We start from the raw sequence: 17,302 nt of genomic DNA on the forward strand, positions 1-17,302 counted from the left end.
AATCTAAAAATATAGCGTCGACCTGCTTTCTATTGTTCAAGGAAGCTGAAAAATCGTTGATCGTTTCTATCAACTGTGTGACAGTCGAAAGGTGCTGTCTAAACTCGTGCTGGATGGGAAAAAAAGCTTTCTTGTCTTCAAGGTAGGTGTAGATTGACTTTGAAACTATGTGTTCAAGTAGCTTGCAGCATACACACGTGAGTGAAATTGGCCGATAGTTTCCAATATGTTGCCTTTCACCAGACTTGTGAACCGGAACCACTTTTGCGAACAGCCAGTCATCTGGGATCCGTTTTTGTTTCAGCGAAGAACTAAAAATGATCTCTAGATAGTGAGCTACCCATTCCGCATATCTGCGCAGAAAGGCATTTGGTACGCCGTCTGGACCTACAGATTTCTTATCGTTAATTTTAAGCAAAAGAGCTACAATGCCTTCATGCGAAACCTGAACATTAGGCATTGGTGATGTGTACGGGGATTCTAGAGAGAGGGGAGAAAGACCATCTGCAGAAGGGTAATTAAAGACAGATTGAAAAAAATCATTAAAACATACTGCCATACGCGAGTTGTCCGACACAATTTCGTCATTAGCGACAATGACACTTGGACCTTCGTTATCATGTGACAAATGGCGCCAAAAACGGTGCGGATCGTGCTTCATAAAATTAGTTAATGTCACGTCATAGTAATTTGTTTTAGCAGCAGCCATATTTGTGCGCAATATAGAGCTTAGCGCCGAAATTTTATTATCATCTTTGTTTGACTTTTGTCTCTCACGGTTAATTTTCCGCTTTAAATGTATGATTTCGCGGGTTAACCATGGGTTCCGTTTATTTATTTTCTTCTTCCGAGTTGGCACAAATCTGTTTACGCAGTAAAAAACAATATCTTTAAACGCAATCCACATCGCATTGACGTCATCCATTGAAGTGAATTCATCAAAACACAGCGAAAGATGATCAATAATGCTTGTGTCATCGGCTCTATCGAAGCACAGAACATGCGTAGTACTACCAGCCTTCGGGTATACAGCGGTAGACTTTATCTCCACATAAACTAGCTTATGATCCGAGAGGCCGGTTTCAACCGATACGTCGTAGTCTTCAAATCACCCGTCTAGGAACACCAAGTCTAATACAGATCTTGATTTCCCGACTACGCGTGTGCACTCATGAACTACCTGTTGTAAATCCTTACTGAAAGCTATTGCTAGAAGTAGTTCAGAATGGGCATCTTCGCGAGGCTGAGCGCTAAGCGTGGACCAATCAATCCCTGGTAAGTTGAAATCACCAGCAATGATTATGCGACGGCTGCGCTTTTTAAGGCTTTCTAAGTAAAGCTGCATATCTTCAAGATAGGAAATGGGTGATTTAGGCGGTCTATAAACAGTTCCAAGAATTATCCTTGTTTTATCTAGATTAATTTCACTCTTTGACACAGCGCTTCGACAGTGCAGCGAGACAGAGGAGGACTGTGCGCTGTACCTCCGGCCGTTGCAAACGTTTTTTGGCGGTAGGTGGCGTCCGCAACTGGCGCCGTACAGGGTTACTGCATATGCTATCGAAGGTATACAGTAACTCTAGCGCCGTAGGGCTCCCAGGGAGACCAGAGACCCTAGGTGCGGCAGCGCCTCACTGCGGCGCCGTTGGTGGCGCCTCGTGTCAGCGTGGTGCGCGGTAATATCATTGCCTGCCGTTCCCTGGGGCTGCTCAAAGCTACATTTCGTGTCGGCAGCAGCAGACCATTTGCCGCTCGATTCCAAGCGCGTGTAGTCAGTCAGCTCGCACCCATTTCGACGATGACGGACACGACTTACACGTTGTCTGGTTTCGGAGGCTTCCTGGAGCGGCGACGCGTCACCTTCGTCGAGCCGCTGCCCGCCATTCGAGTGTGCAGCGTCTGCGGCCTTGTCCCCTGCAGCACTCGGCTTCTTGCCTGCGACCACGTCTTGTGCGACGGGCCCTGCGGCCGCCAGGTTCAGGCAGCGGCTTCCTGCCCTCTACACGGCCGCGCCGTCCCGATATCCAGCGTCGTGCCCCTCAAGTTCGAGCAGTCTGAAGTGGAGCAGCTTCTCGTCCGTTGCCTCAACGGCCCCGACAACTGCACCTTCGTCGGCAAGCTGAACGAGCTCGAGGATCACCTGTCCGCGTGCGAATGCGACGCCGTCGAGTGCCCCAAGTGTGGTGAACGGGTGTGCCGAAACGAGGCAGCAAGCCACTGCGAGACGTGCTGTGACTCGGCTGCTTCCACGACCGGGGGCGCGAGCGGGACGAGCGCTTGCTCCGCCGTCGAACAGCTTGCGCGAATGAAGCAAGACCTCGAGAAGCTGCGTGAAATCGTGTCCAAAGAAGAAACAGTGAAGGCCGCTCTCGTCAACGACATGAACTCCCTAGCACACCGCGCAGGGCGCTTCGAGTCACAGCTGATGTCTGTGGCTGAGGAAATCGCCGACTTGAAGCGTCCGTTACCTGAAGCAGCTACGAACAGGGATTTTCCACATGTACTTAACCGCGGTGCCAGCGGTCGTGGTTGCCCATTAACATTGTGCAAGCTTGGCGAACTGAATTCCCGGCCTGGTTTGGAAGTGCGCGCCGAACTGTGCACGCTGCAAGGCTACATCTTTCGTGTGTCGTGCACGGCACACGAAAATAATTATAAATTCTGGCTGACTTTATGCAGCGGTCCTTGGGACGACGACGTGGAGTGGCCTTTCGCAAAATGTATCACGTTGACACTACCGCATCCCGAGGACAAAAGGAAGGACATCCGGCTTTCAACAGTTCCATTGAGCCAGGAACGTTGCTGCATTGAAAAACCACAACCATGTAGTTATAACGGCGACATACAGTTCGAGGAGGTAGGACAACAGCAGATATATGATGGCAATTACCTACTCAACGGGAACCTGCATATAATCGTCGAATTCATGTAATAACTGGTAACTGTATCACCAGGTAGAAGTGACTGTTGTGGTCTGCGTTTGCGAGGCTCTGCGACAGGCTTGATGCACTAACTGTGCTTCAAGTGGCATCAATAAAATATCAAAAAAGCAATATTCCTGTGTTGTCGTGCCTATGGGGAACCAGCGCTGGATAGGCGGCGCGTCGAAAAGAGTGCGTTGCACGCCGCCCTGGCGACGAAACGCGGCATATTCCAGCCACAACCAGACGACACACACACATATGCAGCCGTATTATAGTTCGTACGTTCCGTTTTCGCGCCACTTCAAGTGAAGTTTTTGTAAAGAAGCTAGCGCCATCAACTGAAAAAATGACGAAAGAAGCTTTTTAAGCTTTATATATTTTTCACAGTGCGTCGCGGCAAGCACGTGTGTTTCTTTAACTGTTGCGTCGTGTATCGATGCCATGCTTGCGTGGCTGCCTGCCTCGCAAATCTAGCAGTTATGGCTCCGGTCGTGCTGCGCTATGGTTTCGTAAGTATTAGTTGGCCTGAAGATATTCCATATTTCTCTGGCTAGACATAAAAAATTCCGATGTTACTTCGCCACAGCAGTCAATGGAGAAGAAAGCTTTATCGCATCAGCTGACTCGCGCAAGCAAAGGTTTGAGTGCTCCGCTGCTTGATCCGTAACAATCCTGGCTACATTTAGCACTAAAATTACATAAATTTGCCGGATGCATCTCAGCGCCGAGTCCTCATCCGCATGCGCATTTTCATAAACACATAGGTGGCTTAGTCGCTCGTGCACCGGCACTATGCGCATACAACTCGTATTACAAGGCAGCTTCCCTCCCACATAATTCTTGGCAATGAATGGATAATTTTTGCCTTTCGTATCGTTCACTTGGTGCGGTGGCGTTGGAAGGGGCTTGGCGGTGGCATTGCGAAGGAAAAATGGTACATATGCCAGATGGTGCTTGCTATTGCTCATTCCGACGAAATACCGGCTGCAGATTCTGCTGTTTGGTACTGTCTGCCATGGCTGACCGTCTTCACTATCGAATAAACCAAGGATACACGCGAAATTTGATTTAGAAACCAGCCCGACAAGGCGACAAGACGGGAGCTTACTCCGCTCGCCTGACTGCTTGGATCCAACGCCGCCTGCGTTCTTGTTCGTAGGGTTTAGATGGAAAGACGCAGGAGGATACATCCTCCCTCATCCCGACTTAGTTGTGGCGCTTGTATGCGCAACAGTATCGTCGGCGCCCTTTTGTTTTCCTTCGACTTTAAGGGCACGCAACGCAATTTTCGTCCGCGTGGGAGGCTGCATTGTGCACGTTCTGACCGCCAGGGCGGCGCTGCAGGTGCCGTGAAAACTCCAGCGCTCGTTCCCCATATCGCGGATACAGCTTTGTAGCATGGAAAGAATAGATAAGGTCGAAGGGAAGCGGTGTACACGTGCCCCAGCATTTATCTCGCAAACTAGCCCGATGGCTGCTAGCGTTTTGCGTAGAAGGGCAGGACCAGCGCAGTGTGCTCGCATAAGGAACCATTAAATATTCAGTATGCACTGTTCAGCAGCAAGCATTGCTGGGAACGTTCACCAAAATCGCGCGAAGTGTGTTTCCAGTAAAAAAATAATTACTTCACCAAAGGAATAGACAGCCCATGTAGCATCGAACTGCACAGGGCGCGCTGTGGCTGCTTTCACGCGAAGGCCGTCGAGAATACACCAAATACACCACGAGCCCCGCGAAAAGGCGCATGAAAAGTTTCATTTTTTTTTCGGACCGTCGCGCCGTTCACGGTGGCCACGGAGTGCGACGGCGTCCGATCGAGTCATCGAAACATGGTGAACCGAGTGGGGAATGCAGTACATAGTTCGAGACAAGATACCGCAGGGCAGGAAATCTAGCGGTTCCTGATCTTTTCACGATAAGGTTTCTTGGCAGCTCGTGCGCTATCTGACAATGACTGTGCGTTTCCGCGTGGCACGCAAGGGCCGTATTTAACGGCCCATTTCATTCGACAGACACCAGACGCATGGGCCTATAGTGGTCGCCCGGTGAGGCATTTCGCACAGCAACGGCGAAGGGCGCAAGGGCAACGCGCCCCACATCTTGAGATTTGCGTAGTGGCACGACTCGCCTGTGTGCGGTGAACAATTTTCGTCGCGCCGCCAAAGCCACGGCGAAAGCTCCGACCGCGAAAGCCCCGACACCAATTCGTCACAGCCGGCCAAGTTTGCTGGCGAGATAAAATAGTCACCAGTACTAAAAAATTAAAAATTAATTAAATTATGGGGTTTTACGTGCCAAAACCACTTTCTGATTATGAGGCACGCCGTAGTGGAGGACTCCGGAAATTTCGACCACCTGGGGTTCTTTAACGTGCACCTAAATCTAAGTACACGGGTGTTTTCGCATTTCGCCCCCATCGAAATGCGGCCGCCGTGGCCGGGATTCGATCCCGCGACCTGGTGCTCAGCAGCCTAACACCATAGCCACTGAGCAACCACGGCGGGTAGTCACCAGTACTTGAACTGCACAAGGTGTGCTGTCGAGTAGTTAATCCATAACAAACGCTCGCATTATGCATAGCAATTTGTTGTACAATAAACATCACAAATGCACAGCGAAACAAGTAACAGAAGTCTCAGTTTCATACGAAGTGGTTCCTTGAAATTTAAATATCACGTATCATAGGTGAACACATTGCATTTTTATCTATACCGTTGTTAAAGGCATATGCGCAAAAATACCTCAGCGACAACATGTACTCAAGGGAATATTTAGTAAAATAAATTTCAACACTTGCTGTACCAGCTTAAAATATTCCTTAATATTTCTGGCTTAATGTTGATAATACAACTACAAAGCTCGCCATAGATGAATGAAAAAGGTTGAATCTTTTGTACCTATATAGCTCTAAGGCACTGTTCTAAAACATGAAGTTTTGGTAATGCTCAAGAAAAGTATGGCAAGTTTCCTCTAGCAAATGTTTCAGGAAGCCGTGTTTACGACTACGAGGCCACTCGCATAAGCCCGCCAACGTGACCAAATAACATTAGTAAGATCTTGATGAGGACTAGTTGGTTCATATTATTTTGAACCAGGGGACTGCGCTAACCACATTTTCAATATATGTAGAGGATTTACATTATTCTGTTTCGCGCAGTGGTTAGATGCGCGCTGTGTGCGATAGGATAGAAGATTTCGGAGAAGTCCATGTTTAGAATTCTGTCGGTGTCAACAACGACAATTTTTTCACGCTTTTAGATTTTGATCTTCATTCAACTGCTGTTAATTATGATGGCCAGTAGTACATCCAACGGACTGGAATCTGTATAGGATCAGCCGTAGCCCCCATTTTGTGTGACATTATTTTTTATCCTCGGTTGACAATGTAATTTCTGCTAAGTTGGTGGACACGCCTGCAACGCGAGTGTTTAGGTAAGTTGGCGACTACTTAAACGTTATGAAGAAAGATACCCGTATGCATTTTCATGACGCGGTCGAAGAAATATTGGTCTTGTTCATTAACTCATCGGGAGGGCTTAAGTTCACGCATGAATTTCCATTTAACAACCGCATTCGGTTTCTCGATATTAATCTGTTTTTCTTTAGACGAGCACGTCTGCCAGGGATATCATCCCAGATCTGAGAAAACCTTGTTGCTCTACGACAGCGCGTACTCTAAATTGATTAACAGAGGCATAGCAACCACGTGCATTAAGGCAGCACTAAGTACGTCGTGGGAGCCTGAGTGCGAGCGAAGTTTTTTTTAATTCAGATAGCGCGATTACAGAACGCAGGCTTTCCCCGTTCTGTCGTCACTTCAGTGTGGGAAGCCATTTTGCAGGAAGAATAAAACAATAAGTTCCGAACCATCACAGAAAGAAAATAGTAAAGACAAGGTGCACGTAGTGCCATAATTGCACAAGTTGCCACACAATCTAAAGAAAGTCTCCAATAGACATAATGTCGATTAGCTTTTCAGTGCCTCGTGCAGGATTTCCTCGATATGTAATCGTATGCGAAAGGCCCCTGTGCACCACAAGTCATAAATCTCGTTTCACTGACTGCAGGCGCAACGTTATCTATCAGTTACCGCTGAGCTGTGGAAAAACTTATATAGGTCAAACGGGACAGTGTTTCAATGAAAGAATTCGTCAGCACAGCAGTAACCTAAAGAATGGCTATGGGAGTGATTTAGCCGGACATTGTAACAAGTATCCCTGCACTCCCATATCTGAAAAAACAAGATTCATATAGGGAAAGAAGAAGGTAAGAGGGAAAGGGAAATAATAGAGGCATATTACTTTAGAAAGGAAGCAGATAAATGTGTAAGGGTGCTCCCTCTCTTGTCTAGTTGGCAAAAGAAATAGCTTTTTTGGAAGAAAGATTAACGTGTTGCTGATTTGCAGAAGTTTTTGCGACTGTTGTACGCGTGCCTATGCCGAAAAAGGTATAAAATGGGCGGAGAATTTCAAATAAACTTCCAATTGGCAGTTAGCGCCTGTCTGTGGTATTTGTTTCCTCATGTCCTTGTTTTATTCGCGCTGTTCAACCTCAGTTCTGAGCAAATAAGGCTGCACCCACGCCGCCTTGCTTAGAATTATGATACATTCTATTTGCTCCCATTGCGCTCTAACTGGGTTTGCAGCGATGATGCGTAGCCCTTTCGAAATTGGAGCCAGCGATCGCCTGCTTCAGCCGAACGTGCTCACTGCTACCAAAGCAGTAAGACCGGCCACGTGATCGTGCTTCTATCGGATATCAGTCGCGCACCCATGTGGCAGCACCTCCGCGCTCACTGAGCTCGAGTGCGGCTGTCTGAATGAACCAGCCGAATGTGTCCCGAACGCACCGTCTCGACCGACCGAATGCAAACCACACCACGAGAAAGCGAAGAGCGGAGTGTATACCATTAGTAAGTATTAGGACGTTTCTGAAGAGCAGGCGTCATTTCTATTTTCGCCGTTTCTATGCGCTTTCTTTTCCTGTTCATCGCGTTCCCTAGCCGCGCGCAAACAGCGATTGCGCGCAAACAGCGATTGCGCGCAAACAGCGAATGCGCGCAAACAGCGAAAGCGCGCATCTGGAAAGGCGTAACCAAGTCTGCGCTCAAACGGCCGACGAATTTTCCTCTGGGTGGAACAGCGGACCGTCCAGACGACTCGGTTAAGCCTGCTGCATGTTTGCAACTGCCTACGCTTCTATTTCACGTGCAGTTAGTAGACTCGGTATCACATTAGATCAGTTTTCGTTGAGTAATGATTTCTGACCCTTCCATCACAATTGACTCGCCCAGATATGAAAAAAGAAACACAAAGGAAGAAAGAAACAAAATTTCAATGACTCCTAGAATTCGTGATGGCGTAAGCAGAAGATCTGTTTTAATGTGCGCCTGCATGCTGCAACATTCATGAAGCGCCTTGTGTCGTGGTACAGTTGCGATGCAGACGATGTTCTTTAGATTTTACAGCGTACCTGCTAGAGATGGCAGAAGGGCTCAAAGACGTTATATGCGCATTCTCCCTGTGTCCTGGATAACTATGTCATTCACCGAGAATGTATTTTGAGGCAATAGGGACCTGTTATGAGTTATATGTGGGCTAGTATTGAATTGTCTATTTGTCTATTTAGAGGCTAAATGCTTTAGAGAGTTTACGGGAAGCCCGCTGTGAAGCTGTGGCGTTTTGCGCGTCTGTTAATTTAACGCAGTAGCTATTCAGTGGTAGTTATTACGCTAAGATATTTCTAACGAAGGAATTCTAAGCACTAGCGCTGATTTCTAGCAGAATATGAGACTAAATTGTTTCGTATTACACTCGCGCTCCGGTACTCTTGAAGCTCACTGCTGATAATTTTCACAAACGTTTGCTTGGATTCCCCTGAATTATGACCTACATGTAATGTTTACATCACATTCTGATGGGCCAATTGTCATGCCATCGTATAAGTCTTCGACACAGCCGCATGCGGCGCCACACCCGCGGTTTATACTTTTTTTCCTGGATAGCTTCTGTTGCCTTTAATGTTTGCCGTTCTGAAACCACTGCCAGTGAAGATTCAGAAGAACAATGGTGACGCATGTGTTCTAACAGCTGCACAGTACTCATGGGTGCAACAGCCGGTGCACCGATTGGTTTCAAACCCACTAGCTAGCTTCCGGTCATTCCATTTCGGTTCAGTTGTTTTCGATGCGGGAAATGACCGGGCATTCCCAGGCTAACTGTATTGTCAGCGGCTTATATTCAGCTGCAAACACGCATAGATTATATCTACCGCCTAACACTGTTATCAGAGACTGCACTGTGATCAGCGTATCGTCGTGTATACGTCGTTAACGCAAGCACTACTCAGATCTTTACGGTTTGCCCGACACTGTGCTTGACTTCGCTGATCACGAGATACCACCCGTGTCTCTAGCAGTATACTCGTTAAAGTTGTCCAACTGCATGCTCTCCTCGTCCGCAGGATGGCAGAGGACCCACCCCTTGACTACTTAGGCAGCCAGCATGAATCCGTCCATTGATTAGGTTCTTAACAGATGGTCTCGTACCGAACCGTTCAACTGTGCTTTCTCAATTCAGGCCTGCTTGGCAACCTCTGCTAGTAACACAGGTTACGGGGACATACTCTGCGGAGGTCCTCTGACATACCTGCACGTGACGAGGTGATCATTTTGCAATAAGTCATATTTATTACACAGTAGCGTGGTCTATGCGGCTGAAGTGGTTCTACAGAACATTACCGATAGTTTTAGCACTGGTTGCATTCAGTGCATGTTGTGACTGCCTAACCATGGGGCTGAAGCGTCGGGTGATAGCAAAAAGAAAAAATGGAGCGCCGCAGCATACCACGGAAGTAAAAAATGGTTAGTCGTCATGATGGTGAAGAGGAGGGACGGGAATGCGGATTCTGAAACAAACGTTGGTAGCTAATATTTTGATGGGCACGCAGTGTTGCTTTATTCGGCGATGTGATGCGTAGGAAAGATTACTGGCATTACAGATCGGGCAGCAAGAAAGATGAAATTCAGTCTAGCGCGGCAGATTATTAGGTGGTTTGGTGTGATCAGGTTTTTTGCAGGCACGTAACAAACGACTAACAAAAGACGGGAGAGTGGCAATAGCAACGAGAGGCTCAAGGTAATGATGCTTACGAGCATGAAGCTTTGAAATGCTTTAGGCAGAAACGAGAAGGTGAAGGCTGCGCTTAGTTCTGCCCGCTTAATTTCTTTGCTCCTTTTTTGAATACGAGGCTAAGTGCCTCAGGGCATACAAGAGTATTGTATGCGGGCGAATAAGGATGATTAAATGAATGAAAAACGATTTGTGGATCTAATGAAGTCCCAGAGGGATTCACAATGTGGTCCCCGCGACCAATAATGGGCAATCGCTAGGATGATACAGCGAAAGCCCCGCTGCAGCGAGGTGTCGGAGCCTCGTCGGTTTCAATGCAGGCTCAACCCCAATTTCGCAGATGTGAGTAAACTGTGCAAGTGCGAAAGAAATCGTCACCATAATGTCCTTTTATTTTCATCGCACATAACTTTTATGCAAGTGCCGTCACACACGTTCGTATAAGGCCCCGCCCTTAATAGATCGAAACAGCAATAAAGCTGCAAGAGAAACATGTTCAGCACGCTATCGTAATCAAATTTATCCTTTATTTTACTAATAGATAACTACGTTCTTCAGAGATGAGCTTTCAGCACATGGCATTGCGTATGTGTTGAGAGACGGTCATAAGACCTAATAGAGTAGCATCTGCAACAATTATCAGGTTAAGTTGAGCGTATTGAGCGATTTGCCCGATCGTGGACTGTCGCCGGTCATCAGCTGAGGGGTCAGCGTGACGGATGAGGTGAAAACAAAGCAAAACAAAATTTACCGGCACAATAAATCGCCCGTGGGCCCTTGGCCGGGCTATCTTTAGGGAGCGTTATCAATATTTCACTTCAACGCGCGTGCGCCACATTGTTGTCGCTCGAATGTTCGTTCCGTTGCCAAGACAAGCCTTTGCCCGATTTGGTCGTAGGAGCGCAAAAGTAAGAGGGATATTTTGAGCTAACAAGTGCTGTGCTGACATTCCCAGTCAAAGAAATTACGCGGGATCAAAGCACAAGGGCGTGAAAAGAATGAGAAGTCCGTAATAGAAGCACGATGACAACAGGAACAAGCGTGCAACGGTATTAAGAAAGACTCTACAGAGAGAAAGATAATTCAGCCGTGGGCCCGCTACATGCTAGACAACTCGGGAGCACTACTCGACAAGCGTGTGAAAACAGTTCATCACGACGTGCTTCACTTCCGCAGAGGGACACTGTGGCAAGAGAAATTGCCGCAAGCGAACGCGCCGTGCAGCAAAGCCGCGACCAGCTCTGTGCCTTCCAGTTCTCTCAACAGATAAAGACTGCAGTAACGACTTCTTCCCCAGAGACAACGATAACTACACGTCACGGTACCAATTCGAAGCTCGGACGAAGGTATTGTTTCCCTCTGCTGCAGCAATTACCATCGCTACAACTTTAGCTACCACGCACTCGCTGCACTCTGTTAGTTCACGCGGATGAAGAAAGGGTCCTTTACAGCTCCTTCTTCGGACATCCATTCACGTTATCTCCTGGATGTCTTGCTTCATGCGTGTGATCTCGTTCTTCATGCGTGTCTCTTCGACGCATGCGTCCTTCGCACTCTTTGACTCACGCCTCGAGACACAGAAATAGCCGAGTGGCGACAGCTGCTGGAGTGGCCTGCCGCCTCGTTTCGTCACACGCGTGCACCGCACTTGGAGCACGCGTCACTGGTGCAGGCGACAAAGTGCTCCCTGAGCTCGCTCACTTTGCCATTGCCGTTGGGGCAGCGGACGAGAAGTTGCTCCAGCTGAGACTGCTCGATCTTGAAATGCCGCGACGTTGGCGGTCGTGGCCTAAAGGCCGCAGGGCCTCTCCCACACGATGTGACTGCAGCGAAGAAGCTGAGTGCTGGACTGTACGAGACAGGCAGATACTGCGCACCCGAATGGCGGGTAGTGACTCGACGAAGGTGACGCGTCGCCGCACGAGAAAGTCTTCAAACTCAGTGAGTGCGTAAGTCGTGCCCGCCGTTTTGTTTCATCATGCGAGGAAGCTACTCGAAACGCTCACTCCGTCCGTCTCAAACGGCGGACAGCCTGCTGTTGTCGCGATACCTGCTCCTGAACAGCTCCAATCAGCGAGAGCACTGTGCTGTGCGACTGTGGCAAAACGAAGCGCCAGCGGGAAGGTTTGAATCTTAACTTTGTCCGCCACTGACGTGACTTCGGAGAACGGAAGATAGCCAACCGAGGCCGTTGCCAGGTAAGCCTTGCGTACGCGCGAACGTGTCACGCCACTCGTGAGGCGGCCGACGCCTGAGAGACGCTTTTCAACGGCTCGCGGCTTGATCGTTTTAAAGATTCATCGATTCGCTGTATTCTACGGTTACAAACCAACACTGTGGCTACGAAAGGCGCCGTAGTGGAAGGCCCCGGATTGGTTTGAGCCGGTAAAGGTTCTTTGACGTGCAGCTAAGTACGACTACGCGAGAACTTTGCCGTTTCACATCCATCGAAATGCAGCTTCTGCGACCGATAATCGAACCCATGATCGTGCGCTTAACAGCAGAATCAGTGCCGCCACGACGGGGCCATCGATTAAAAGGGACAATAGGAAGATTTCACTGCAGTTTGCTACGCTCCAGGTGCTCGTGTAAGGCGGCCGACAATAGCTGCTGTAGCAAGTCTGTGCAAGGCACGTTCACAGAGAGGCAATAGCGTCGAACGCTGTCAACTGTCAACGCTTCCAGCATGCAGATTTGCAACAGGTATAGAACTAGGCTAGCTGGCGCTCCAGGTTACTCAAGCGTACAACGACGATAATAAATAATAAACGAACGAAAACGAGCTTTCATGTGCACGTCTTAGCGGAATTTGCTCAATATTTCGTGTTAATTTACAAGCTTGGCGACAGACTTAACATGAGTTGGCAATTTCTTCAAGTTGGTCGCAGCGCGCTGTTACTTGTAGTATCATTGCGCCGACTTACGGCTTTTCGAATGCTGCTGCCGTTGGCGGGTGGAAAGCTAACGGGTACTTGCGAATGATCGCGAAGCGTTGTCCAACTACCTTTCATCCAACCGGGAGTTTCCGCGGTCATCGAGTGAGGTGTGTTCATGTTTGCTTGTGCACGCATGACGTCATGCTTGTCGATTTAGTTAATAAGGGAATGTTTGCATGTTTATACGGTCGATAAAGCTACTATCCTTACTTTGTATAGATGTCTCCTAATCTGCCATCGCAAATGACGCTTCGCATTTCGGGCAACAAAGCGACTTATTGTTTAAATGTAGAAGGCAATAAGCTTGCGCCAACACGTATGCACTGTAACAGCTGCTAATTCCAGTGGTTCCGCATGTCCATGTGGCCGGGGCGTAATTGCTTCAGTATCGGGCTTAAGTGCTAATGCTGCTAATGCACAGTGCTTCAGTGCTTCCTGTGTTCGAATCCTGCCCTCGGACAATCTTAATAATGCTTATTTACTTATTTGTGACACGGTACTGTCTTGCAAACGATCTGTTTCCAATGTAACGAGGGCCGTCCTAGAGCCAGAAGGGCGAAGTTTAGGCAAACACTTGTACTCATCAAGGTTCTCATGTTCGATGCACTAACCAGCGTTCTCATGTTGTCTAAATCGCTCTGCACGCAGCTCCCACAGACACTAGCGCCACAGTTTCACCTATACCAACGGTATGCAACTCCATGGCCGCGGTGGCCGCAGTACCCCACCGTGGAGCACGGCGAGGGGAGGGACATATGCGTGGAGCGAATGGTTTCCTTTTTTTTTTCAGTTGTCACCGGCGCCTCCTATCGGCAGAGGCGAACTCATAGCGCCTGTAGAGTTGTACATATTTCGAACTTTTGGTATCTTTGAGTCCTTCCGACTATTGATTCATATTGTCAGCACTTAGTATCGAGTTTTCTATTTGGAAAGCATATTTAGCGCCAGCAAACAAGGACAGAACGGAGACGACACCACAACGCGCCACCTTTTGTCCTTGTTTGCTGGCGCTGAATGTGCGTTCAATATCAGTTTACCAACACGCCCAATAAATGGCAATGTTGAGCTTTCAATGATTACTCTTCTTTTTAATTTCAAGTTTGACAACAATATAACTGGGTGAACTCGGGGCATAGCACAAAACCTACTGAGCCACGCCACGACAATCGGTAATAAACCCAACATGGACGCGTGCTCGTTCGACATACCATTCTCGAGCTCGCCGTAACACGCTCGTGCTGCTCTCATTGTGCTGGTGTATTTTTGTCCACATATCGCCCAGTCTTTCGCTCTGTGCCCTTGCGCAACCCGTTATCTCGCACTCGAAGGCGGGTGCTTATCTTGTTCCGTATTCCCGCACCGCTTGTTTGGCGGCGTGCTGATAAATAATCAGTAGCACATGTGCGCCGCTTTTAATAACATATTTACTTCTATGTACGATAAATACGTAGCCCTACATGTACAATTGCCGTAGTTACTATCACTAAGCACCCGCAGTTTCATCATTATTACTATTTCTTTCAAAAACATACATACACTAGACAGGAAAGGGAAAGCGCGGCGCAGGTTGGCAGCTACCACCGGAAGGGGGCAGAAACGCCCGCAGTTTGAGGCAATACAGAAACGATGCTTGTTGTGCCCTCTCGCGGAGTTGGCGCACACCACTTTGGGCTGCAGCACTCACGGGAAAAAATGTGCCAGCGCTAAAGCTGGACAAACTGCTCTGTGCAAGTTTGTTTTCGTTTTTTGGCAACGATGCGGGGCAGAAATGTTCGCGAACGAGGAAATCGCAGCGATCAAGCCAGTCGTTGGCTTTGTCGCTCACGCCGCCTTTATGCTGCCTTTCCTGCTGCCGCTTTCGATGTCGAGGTATGTACTACAGCGCTGCGTCACTGCCTCACTCCGTGGAAAGTGATGTCGGCGCCTCCGGCGACGTCGCTCAGAGCCCATGGAGATCAAAAGCACACGTCAGGCTGGCGCTTCTTATAACTTGTGTAACACGTTCGGCGATCAACACTAAAGCGTCCGAGCATTTGTACGTTGCACAAAAAAGTACAGTAAGTAGGCTTCAGACATACGTAGCTTTAGCTCGGGGGCTCTATACAAATACACGGGAAAGAAGAAATTGTTTTCTTTTTTTCTCGGCTGCCGCTGCACAATATATGATGAGGTTCGCTCCATTTCAAAGAAAAATGTTACAGGTCTAGCGACTGTTAGTGAAGAATCTCAGATCTAGATCATCAACGTGTAAGTAAAAAAAATGCTGAAAATTGCTAATTTTCACAAAGCGGTGCTACCCAGTTCATAACTCTCATAATCAACGATGACAAATGGTATCACATTTCCGTAATTTTCATGCAATACTATATCAAGATCGGTCAAAATGATGCATTGTACGTGGCTCTCAAATCGGCTAATAATATTTCAGTAGACCGTTTCGGAAACCATTGCAAACAATGTAACAAATTCAGATAAGATGTAAATTCATATATCGACCTTCTTCCCTCTGCAAGCTCTAAAGGATGCGGTTTACAGAACTGCGATATCTAGTTTTGGTGCAGAGCTCCAAATGTGTAAACTTCTTGCTACTATACTTTTTTCTTTTTTCAAACCTAACAATTTCTGAAAATCGTTTTTACAAATTCAGGCATTACATCGAAATTCCGCTTCCGACTGTGACTAGAACTTAACTTTCTCTCTCAAATGCAACAGATTTCAATGAAATCGGTCCGGTGGTTATCTAAAGAAAAGAAAACATTCTCTCGCTTTACATGTATTTGACTAGGGGGCATCGGAGTTCGGCCAGAGATAAAGCATGCCTCTAGATTGTGGCTCTGTCTCGGTTCGATCATAGCGCCGTCTATGGTGTGGCCGTGAAACTAGACTTCTGTGCCAGCGGTCCCGCGCTCTCGTTTTTCGGGTAAGTGTGATCAGCACCGTAAGCTGAAGTACCCTCGTCAATCGAAAACTGCGCGAGAAAAAGAAATATCAAACTTGTGCCCACCACGACCGAGTGCTTCCAACCTCCGAAGCCAGTTTTCCTCTACGGCTGACAGCGAAGTTCTCTAGATTTCCCCATTTGAATGAGGATGCGGGTGAATTTGGAAGTATATTTTCTACAACTATGAATTGCTGTTTCCACATACCCTCCAATAGACGGAAGCAGCCTGCGAATACATGCAACATTGCCACGCGACTGGCTGCTCGAGGCCCTTGGCCTGTATTTGCGGGCTTCTTCTACGCTGGGATAAGCACTTTTACGTGGCACGTATTCAGCAAATGAAAGCTTTATCCGCACTTTCTCATCTTGCTCTACAATTTCCTCATTGACACTTCTAATCTAATTATAATATTTAAGAACTTATTTATTTAATTAAGACTAATGTAATCAGGCGTAATGCTAAAGTAATCAGAGTATATCCAAGCGACGGCAAACAACTTGAACTTGCTTCTGTCCAGCTACGTGGCATCTGCATATTGGTTAATGCTGGTGCATGAAAGCTGGGACACCCTGTATATCCCTCGGTAATTAAGAGGAAAGCTTGCAGTGCCCAGCTGAGGTTTCAGCTACATAGCATATGCCAGAAGAAATGTGCTGAAGCAAGTGATTCTTTGGCTTAAAGAACTCGCAACATAAGAAAGCGAGGCTGCCATCTATTCCATTGGGTTGGGAGACGAACAGTTTAGCGAAAGCACCGAAAACTACAATTTTCTTAACTATTTCTTTGTTCATACTCTTCCACACGCTTTACGGTCAGCCACAAATGAACGAGCCACGTATACCTAGTGGCCCGTACTTGTAGACAACAATAAGCGTATCGACCTAAAATACATTTTGTATAGATATCATCACCTAATTACCCTTTTTAAGATCAGCCATACCACTCATTATTAAACGCAGAAATCGACACGACAACGAGTCAGGCTGTGCTACGGCTATTATTCTAGTTCCACGTTCACATACAACGTGTCCTTGACAACAAACCCGGCTTCTTCGACCTCCGTCCAGTTCACCGGCTTAGTCCAGAATCCCTTGTTACAACAGCTTGGTGCTGGCTTCTTCACCCGCTCGCAGTCGGCCTCGGTGCACACCGGCAACCTGACGTCCTTGTCTTGGTCCTCTGTGTGCGACAAAATCACCGTCTGCTTCTTCGCGAAAGGCCAGTCCACGTAGAGGTCCCACTCCCCGCTGAGCAGGAACAGCACAAAGGCTGCGGTCAACTCGCCCGCGCCGTCTTTCTCGAGCTTGCATCGAACCCCGAACGTGTAACCACCGATCGCGTCCGCTTCGCCCTCAATCGTCTCCTGCGCG

General features: G+C 47.9%; 1 protein-coding gene across 1 annotated transcript; it reads left to right on the forward strand.

Annotated features, from left to right (window-relative positions):
• The first annotated feature begins 1,561 nt into the window (after positions 1-1,561).
• Positions 1,562-3,053, forward strand: LOC139061058 (E3 ubiquitin-protein ligase NRDP1-like). The gene has a single exon (XM_070540503.1). The coding sequence runs from the start codon at positions 1,799-1,801 to the stop codon at positions 2,930-2,932; it is 1,134 nt and encodes a 377-aa protein (XP_070396604.1). The 5' UTR covers positions 1,562-1,798; the 3' UTR covers positions 2,933-3,053.
• Positions 3,054-17,302: the final 14,249 nt, after the last annotated feature.

Source organism: Dermacentor albipictus, chromosome 6 (genome assembly GCF_038994185.2).
Source record: "Dermacentor albipictus isolate Rhodes 1998 colony chromosome 6, USDA_Dalb.pri_finalv2, whole genome shotgun sequence".
Classification (NCBI taxonomy): domain Eukaryota; kingdom Metazoa; phylum Arthropoda; class Arachnida; order Ixodida; family Ixodidae; genus Dermacentor; species Dermacentor albipictus.